The sequence below is a fragment of the Lipotes vexillifer genome, unplaced genomic scaffold (genome assembly GCF_000442215.2).
Source record: "Lipotes vexillifer unplaced genomic scaffold, Lipotes_vexillifer_v1.1 scaffold862, whole genome shotgun sequence".
Classification (NCBI taxonomy): domain Eukaryota; kingdom Metazoa; phylum Chordata; class Mammalia; order Artiodactyla; family Lipotidae; genus Lipotes; species Lipotes vexillifer.
In genome coordinates this window covers 695,976-704,174 of record NW_006786873.1, presented here as the reverse complement: position 1 = coordinate 704,174, position 8,199 = coordinate 695,976, and the positions used below count along the sequence as shown (strand labels likewise).

Sequence of the window (8,199 nt, the reverse complement as noted above, 5' to 3'; positions counted from 1 at the left end):
GGGAAAGAAATGACTGCCGATGTGTTTTTACTGAGGGTAGGAAAATGAAGTTGGTTCCAGCCTTGGCCCCATGGTTACATGGTATGCTTGAGGTGGGTCCATAATGCTTTGTTTCTCTCACATCTACATAGGGTAAACCAGTGCCCACCAGTATTTCATCTCAGACAAAGATTTTTCCAGGAGCTGGGATGGGGGCAAGTGTAGGAAAAGACAGGGTATCCCAAATACTTGGTTCTATAGCTTGGGAGTATGTAGAGCCCCATTTGTTCCCTCAGGAATTCTCTGGCACCAGCCCCCAGTCTGGCTGAGCAAGCTCATAAAATCCTTAAACTCTGGCATACCTTCCTGCAAACCTCCCCGGATGGGAGTGAGGCAGCTGGGAATAGAACCTGGTGCACAGGAAGCTGGTATCTAATAAGTAGGGGATCTAAAGCTCTGTTCCTTACATGATGGAGCTGTATGCGTCTTTCTGGTTTTCTCTGGAGCTTGGACTTGCCCTTTTTTATTGTAGGTCTCTGAAATGATTTTGGTGGAGAGAGATTATCACTTGTAGGCATAATGAAGAGGCTGCTACACTTTATATAGACTGGTACAAAGGGGAGAGTGTTTGTATTAGGAAGCTACTGGATTTTTATTTGGGTTTCCTTAGCAAAAGGTGTCTGGGGGAAGGAGGGAACATGGCATTTGGGCTCCGTGGGGAGCTAAGTAGATAATGGTTGCTTAGAGGGACTGGGGTGTTTGAATAGGCTGGAGGAAGAGACACTAGAGGGCCACATATCTGGGCCCCTGATGAGAATAAAAGGGAGCCTACAAGTCTAAGCTGTTGGAGTCTCTAAATGGAGCAGAGACTGAAACACTTGGTATCTGGCCCACAGGCTCCGGCACGTTTTGGGGGAGGTGCCTGCAGGACCCAACGTACTCAATGAGCTTCCAGCGCAATGTCCGATCGCTCGGGGCCGACTGCCAAGGGGAAGGATGGAAAAAAGTATTCCTCGCTCAACCTGTTTGATACATATAAGGGCAAGTCCTTAGAGATCCAGAAACCCGCTGGTGAGGGTCCTGCAATGATGTTCCTAATTATAGGAGGCTGGGCATGAATGGGGCACATATTTCAGAGCTCTTCGAAGGGAAACAACTATGGTACATACATCCAAAGGTTAGAGAAACACTAGAGATTTTCTAATTTTATCTTGGGTCCCATGGGGATGTTGCGCTTTGGGTGAACACCAGTACCCTCCTACAAAGGCGTGTCTGTGGTTTCCCGTCTTTGGACACGTAAGAATTGGAGGCAAAGAAATGTGGACTTGGAGAAGTCTGGGGCCAGCTTGCTCCCTGCAGGCTCAAGATCAACCATCCCACATAGAAGTATTGAACGTAAAGCATCTCAGCCTTCTTTCCTGATAGAATTTCAGAGGTTGCCTAGGCAAAGGGAGGAAAGGTTTCTAGGAGAAGTTTGGTTTCTAAGAGAAGATATTGAGGATGTCTAAATGGGACCTAGGGTAGGATGCTGTCAGATCTCTTATATAAAGCATTTTTCACTCTCTCTCCACCTTTTCTCCAGTTGCCCCTCGCCATGGCCTGCAGAGTCTCGGGAAAGTTGCCATTGCTCGGCGTATGCCACCCCCAGCCAACCTTCCAAGCCTGAAAGCCGAGAACAAAGGCAATGACCCCAACGTCTCACTAGTGCCGAAAGACGGAACAGGATGGGCAAGCAAACAGGAGCAGTCCGACCCCAAGAGGTAGACAGAGACCTGGGGGACTTAGAGTTATGAATATTTTAACTTTGAACTTCAGGATGAATGGGGGCTTGGTCTAGCCTGGACACATGAGAGTCAGAGACAAACAGGGAAGACCCTGTCCTGCCTATTGTAGGACTCCTGTTAGATGACTGATGAATGGTACCTTTAGCTTTCTGTCAGATGTAAAGAAAGCTTGAAGAATAAAGGACAGCCTATGCAGGGTGACGAGCTTATGGTATTTTGCCCTAATACTTGTTAAGAGTAGGGAGTAGACCTGGGTTCAGTTCCTGTCCTCCACCAGTTGGAGAAGCAGTGGAGCCGGAGCCATCTCAGACTCTAACCTTCTCATCCTACCATCCCCTCAGTTCCGATGCCTCAACCGCTCAGCCGCCGGAATCGCAGCCACTGCCGGCTTCACAGACGCCTGCCTCCAACCAACCGAAACGACCCCCAGCAGCCCCCGAGGTATCTGAAGAACAGGATGTTATTTAAGGGGCAGGGGCAAGAATGGCTTGTAGCTTCTCATCCACGTCACCATTTATTATCTCTGCTTCCCCAGAACACTCCTTCGGTTCCAAGCGGGGTAAAGTCCTGGGCACAAGCCAGTGTCACCCATGGAGCACATGGAGATGGTGAGTGCAGGGCTGTTTGGGGAGGTCTCTTTGGGCACCATAGTAGGCATGAGTCCTGCACTGTACCTCCTCATTCCTCTTTGGCTAAATTTTGGATCCCATATTCAGTCCCATGAGCAAGTTTGTCTCAGAATTAACTGAAGGTGAGGAGGATGTCCCAAAACTGACCTTGTTTCTTGGGGAATGAACATGTAATACGTAGGGGGTGAGTTTGGAGGCAGAACTGGATCTGCTACCTATCAGACCCTTCCACTCTCATGGTGCGTCCTCAGTAAATGTACTTGTGTCTCCTACTTTTGCACCTTAACACCAACAGGTGGAAGGGCATCAAGCCTACTGTCACGATTCTCTCGAGAGGAATTTCCGACCCTGCAGGCGGCTGGCGACCAGGACAAGGCTGCCAAGGAAAGGGAGTCTGCCGAACAGTCGTCTGGGCCCGGACCAAGCCTCCGCCCCCAAAGTGAGTGGCCGCCATTAGTGAGTGAATGAGTGGTTGCCTTTTGGCCAGGACATTACCTTATTCCATCTCAGGGTTAGGTGCTAGCTTATTCATCTTCCTCCCCATCATTTTCAGCTGTGTTCACTCTGCCTTTTCCAAAATACAGATTCTACAACTTGGAGGGACGGAGGTGGGCGTGGCCCTGATGAGCTGGAGGACCCGGACTCCAAACTTCATCACGGCCATGATCCCCGGGGTGGGCTGCAGCCTGCAGGCCCACCCCAGTTCCCTCCCTACCGCGGAATGATGCCGCCTTTCGTGAGTTTGGATATCTTGTTTTGGATTGGTTGTGCTAGAAGTTAGAGAGTTAGGGATTAGGGCTTAGTCTTTGGAGGGGACACGTGGAAAGCAGGGGCCTGTGGCATATAGTGAGGGTGGGAGGATAATAGGTTTAGGGAGCTGGTAGGCTATTTGACTGTCCCTCTGAGCAGCTACTATTGGGCCCTTTTGCAGATGTATCCCCCATATCTCCCGTTCCCTCCGCCCTATGGACCCCAGGGGCCTTACCGATACCCCACTCCTGATGGGCCCGGGTGAGTAATCTAGGTCTGGGTTTGTGGTTGGGGACAGGGGAAGCCTATTGGGGAGGAGATGGTTTTCTAGCCAGGAGGCTCAGTCTCGTATGTGATTATACAGCACGCTGTCTTTTAACCTCTTCTCCCGTTTGCTTTTTCATACACAGCCGTTTCCCCCGTGTGGCAGGCCCCCGAGGTTCAGGGCCACCAATGCGCCTCGTAGAACCTGTGGGTCGGCCTTCCATTCTTAAAGAAGATAATCTCAAAGAGTTTGATCAGTTGGACCAGGAGAATGACGATGGTTGGGCAGGTGAGTGGATACTAAGGACCAAGTATTTTTGTTTTGGTTTGGTTTTGGTTTGGGGTTTTTTTGTTGGTTTTGGTTTTGGTTTTTGGTTTGGTTTGGTTTTTGGCTGCACTACACAAGTTATGAGATCTTAATTCCCCTACCAGGGATTGATTCCAGGCGCTCGGCAGTGAAAGTGTGGAGTCCTAACCACTGGACCGCCAGGGAATTCCCAAGTATTTTAGTTTTAAAAAGCAAAATCTGATGAGGAAAAAACGGGTTATACAGGACTTCTCTGGTAGTCCAGTGGTTAAGACTTCACCTTCCAGTGCAGGGGGTGCAGGTTCAATCCCTGGTCGGGGAGCTAAGATCCCACATGCCTCGCGGCCAAAAACCAAAACATAAAATAGAAGCAATATTGTAACGAATTCAATAAAGACTTTAAAAACGGTTCACATCAAAAAAAAAATCTTAAAAAACGGGTTGTGTGGGAGAAAAGCAGACACTGAAAGGTAGGGGAGATATGTGGAAGAAAGCCAAGTCCTGGTAGAGAACTAAGAGGAGTGAGAATGAGAGTCATGGTGGGGATCTGGATGTCAGTGGGAGGAGGGTAGTTGGCATTAGTAGTACATCCTATCATGTAGTTCCTGCATTCCAGAAAATATGAGATTGGAGAGCAGACTGCTTGGGTTACCACTCTTCACTGTTTCCTCAGGGGCCCATGAGGAGGTCGACTACACTGAGAAGCTCAAGTTCAGCGATGAGGAAGACGGGCGAGACTCGGATGAGGAGGGAGCTGAGGGCCAGTGAGTTCGGGCTCTCTGGGGAGAGGAGGGGGGCTCCGTTTCTCTAATGGTAATATACTCTTAAAGGAGTTGGGTTGCAGCTGATTTTAATTCCACTGTTGGTCTGCTCACAGCAAGGAGTCCCAGTCAGCTGCTGGTGAGGAACGGCCCCCTGAAGCAGATGGCAAAAAGGGCAACTCCCCCGGCAGCGAACCACCCCCTCCCAAGACGGCCTGGGCAGAGATCTCTCGGCCTCCAGAGACAGAGCCGGGGCCTCCTGCCCCAAAGCCTCCCCCACCCCCACCTCACCGGGGCCCCACCGGGAACTGGGGCCCCCCTGGGGACTACCCAGTGAGTGTCTACAATGAGGGGTTGAGAGGGTCAGTTGTTGGAGACTAGTTTCAGCTGAGTAATTGAAGCAGTAGTAATAAGAGGAAGCTGGAGGGAGGACCGAAAATGGGCTGCAGGAAATGTAGAGCTGTGGAGCATCTCTGGAAAGGTTTGGAAAATCGTCAGTGTTAGGCGAGTCTGGGTGAAAAGAGAAACTGGGATGCCAGTTAGGAAAAACAAGGAGACCTGGATGTTTGAGTCTCTGAAAGAGAGGAAACAAGACTAGGATCATGAGTTTGTCCCTACCCTGAGAGGCCATCAGCCCCTAGGCCTGATCTTTGCACCTGCAGCTAGAGACAGTTGATCAGTCTGTGAAAGAGATCATAAGAAACATAATGACTGATACCTCTGGCCCTGCTGGGTCTGCCCACTGACAGGATCGCGGGGGCCCTCCCTGCAAGCCCCCAGCACCCGAAGATGAGGATGAGGCTTGGCGGCAGCGGCGAAAGCAGTCTTCGTCTGAAATCTCCCTGGCTGTGGAGCGAGCCCGGCGACGGCGAGAGGAGGAGGAACGGCGCATGCAGGAGGAACGCAGGGCAGCCTGTGCTGAGAAACTCAAGCGACTCGATGAGAAGTTTGGGGCACCTGACAAGCGGCTCAAATCGGAACCTGCTGTACCACCTGCTGCCCCTCCTGCCCCGACTCCACCACCTGCGGCCCCCAAAGAACTCCCCACACCTCCAGCTCCTCCACCGGCACCAGTCCCGACACCTGAAAAAGAACCAGAAGAGCCGGCACAGGCCCCTCCTGCCCAGTCCACCCCCACTCCAGGTGTGGCTCCAGCTGCCACCGTGGTGAGTGGTGGTGGCAGCACCAGTAGCACCAGCAGTGGCAGCTTCGAAGCCAGCCCAGGTATGGAGATGGTGATGGGTACTACCAGGTGCCAGATCTCTTATCTGCTTGGGGTTGAGGGTGCAGGTGGTAAGGATGTGAGTAAAGGAAATAGAAGGCAGTTGTTTTGGTTTATTGGACTATCAGTGGTAGGAGCGAGAAGGGTCTTTTCGCTTGTATGGACATCCTAGGGGGAAAGGTTTTGTTACTTGAATTCCTGAACAAGTAGTGACCTGAAACCACTTCCCGTAGGCCTAGAGTGGAGCAAGGCTGAAGAAAGCGTCTGTTACTTTTGATGATCTCATGGGAAGTTAATGCCACCACCGTTGGCTTTTGAGAGACCATGAAGTGTTTTCATGGGTTTTAAATGGGATGGTCTTAACCTTTAGTGGGGGTGCTAGAGGTGAGAGCTGAAATTATGAGGGTGTTCATCGAACCTTTAGTGGGGAGCTAGAGGTGAGAGCTGAAATTATGGGGGTGTTCATGGAATATTTGTCAGGGGACTAGACCACTTTGATGAGTGTTTTTTCTTTAATGCAGTGGAACCCCAACTGCCCTCAAGAGAGGGTCCTGAACCACCAGAAGAGGTTCCTTCTCCTGCCACGCCCCCAGCCCCAAAGGTGGAGCCCAAGGGTGATGGTGTTGGTCCTACCCGGCAGCCCCCCAGCCAAGGCTTGGGCTACCCCAAGTATCAGAAATCATTGCCTCCTCGTTTCCAGCGGCAGCAGCAGGTGAAACTAAGTTACTTCCCCTCTTAAGGGCTGCTTTTCTTGGATTTATCCTATCCATGAGTTACTTTCTGGGTCCCTCTACCATTTCTCTTTCCTTTGTGTCACCCTAGTTTCCATCTAGTCGAGGTATTTGTCACACTTGCCGGTTTTTGTTTTTTGTTTTGTTCGTTTTTTTTGTTTGGGGCCTTTGATGCCTCTCTCATCCCCTTTTGTCTTTCCCCAGGAGCAGCTCTTGAAGCAGCAACAGCAGCAGTGGCAGCAGCATCAACAGGGCTCCGCCCCACCTGCCCCAGTGCCCCCATCACCACCACAGCCTGTGACCATGGGAGCTGTGCCAGCTCCGCAGGCTCCGCCACCACCCCCTAAGGCCCTGTACCCAGGTGCTCTGGGCCGGCCCCCACCCATGCCCCCTATGAACTTTGATCCCCGCTGGATGATGATTCCTCCTTATGTGGATCCCCGGCTCCTTCAGGGCCGGCCCCCTCTGGACTTCTATCCTCCTGGTGTGCATCCCTCTGGTAAGGGGCCGTAGAAGAGGGAGGGGGTGGTGGACCCCTTAGTCCTGGGAAGTGGGTATCAGCATCTTGCTACGGGGATGAAGGGCCACCAGTTAAGAGGGGAGCCTAGCACTGCTGAGATATCTCTTTGTTGCAGAAATGAAACAGTGGTCCTTTAACTGGGATTTACCTGGGTGGGGGGATTAATTGGATTCATCTGTAGGGAAGCTTAGTGGTAACTGTTTCAGGAGCGTGGGCAAGGCCCAGGAGATGGAGGTGCCGACATTGACTGGGCTGACATGGAGGATTAACTGGGGAGATGCTTTTTGGGCTGGAGGGTTTGTAACATAAAAAAGGGTGGTCTTTCTCATACTATTTTGTTTTCTCAGGCCTAGTTCCCCGGGAGCGCTCAGACAGTGGAGGCTCAAGCTCAGAGCCATTTGAGCGCCACGCACCCCCACTCTTGCGGGATCGCGGCACCCCACCAGTGGATCCAAAGTTGGCCTGGGTAGGAGATGTCTTCACCACCACACCTGCTGACCCCCGCCCACTTACCTCACCACTGCGCCAGGCTGCTGACGAGGATGAGAAGGGGATGAGGTGAGTCTGAGTAGAGAAATGGGTGGGTTTCCAGTGAAAATATCTAGGCTAGGAGAAAAGGTACTTCGGGTTATCGGTGAAAGGAGTGTCTGGGTCATAATAAAGTGTTCTCTTTCCCCATCTAGTTCGTTTTCCTCGTCTTAAGATACTTAATTTCCATTCTTTTCTGTCTCCCTCTTCAGGAGCGAGACCCCTCCAGTACCTCCCCCACCACCCTATCTGGCCAGTTATCCGGGCTTTCCTGAGAATGGAGCCCCTGGGCCCCCAATCCCTCGCTTCCCTCTGGAGGAGCCAGCTCCCCCAGGGCCCCGTCCACTCCCCTGGCCCCCAGGCAATGATGAGGCAGCCAAGATACAAGCTCCACCACCCAAAAAGGAAACCCCCAAAGAGGAGACTCCACAGCTGACCGGGCCAGAAGCAGGTCGAAAGCCTGCCCGTGGAATTGGAGGCCAAGGCCCCCCTCCACCTCGCAGAGAGAGCCGCACTGAGACCCGCTGGGGCCCTCGTCCAGGCAGCAGTCGTCGTGGAATCCCTCCAGAGGAGCCAGGGGCCCCTCCCCGCCGCGCTGGGCCTATCAAGAAACCCCCCCTGCCTGCAAAAGTCGAAGATCTGCCCCCCAAGCCCCTCGAACAGGGGGATGAAACCCCCAAGCTTCCAAAGCCAGACCCGTTGAAGACGGCAAAGGGGAAGAGAT

General features: G+C 52.3%; 1 protein-coding gene across 2 annotated transcripts in view; it reads left to right on the top strand.

Moving 5' to 3' along the window:
• Positions 1–8,199, top strand: part of PRRC2A (proline rich coiled-coil 2A) — a 15,558-nt gene that overhangs the window by 1,131 nt on the left and 6,228 nt on the right. The window contains exons 2-16 of one of the 2 annotated variants that reach the window (XM_007459574.1): positions 876–1,050; positions 1,562–1,739; positions 2,105–2,204; positions 2,299–2,371; positions 2,688–2,831; positions 2,977–3,128; positions 3,324–3,403; positions 3,553–3,695; positions 4,387–4,477; positions 4,591–4,807; positions 5,224–5,698; positions 6,218–6,408; positions 6,632–6,926; positions 7,295–7,505; positions 7,688–8,199. The exon at positions 7,688–8,199 is cut by the window's right edge and continues 1,333 nt beyond it. In XM_007459574.1, coding sequence (XP_007459636.1) covers positions 939–1,050; positions 1,562–1,739; positions 2,105–2,204; positions 2,299–2,371; positions 2,688–2,831; positions 2,977–3,128; positions 3,324–3,403; positions 3,553–3,695; positions 4,387–4,477; positions 4,591–4,807; positions 5,224–5,698; positions 6,218–6,408; positions 6,632–6,926; positions 7,295–7,505; positions 7,688–8,199 — 2,974 coding nt within the window. In that variant the 5' untranslated portion in view covers positions 876–938. Of the gene's footprint in view, positions 1–842; positions 1,051–1,561; positions 1,740–2,104; positions 2,205–2,298; positions 2,372–2,687; positions 2,832–2,976; positions 3,129–3,323; positions 3,404–3,552; positions 3,696–4,386; positions 4,478–4,590; positions 4,808–5,223; positions 5,699–6,217; positions 6,409–6,631; positions 6,927–7,294; positions 7,506–7,687 lie in introns of both variants that reach the window. The other variant, XM_007459575.1, reaches the window with a different exon arrangement.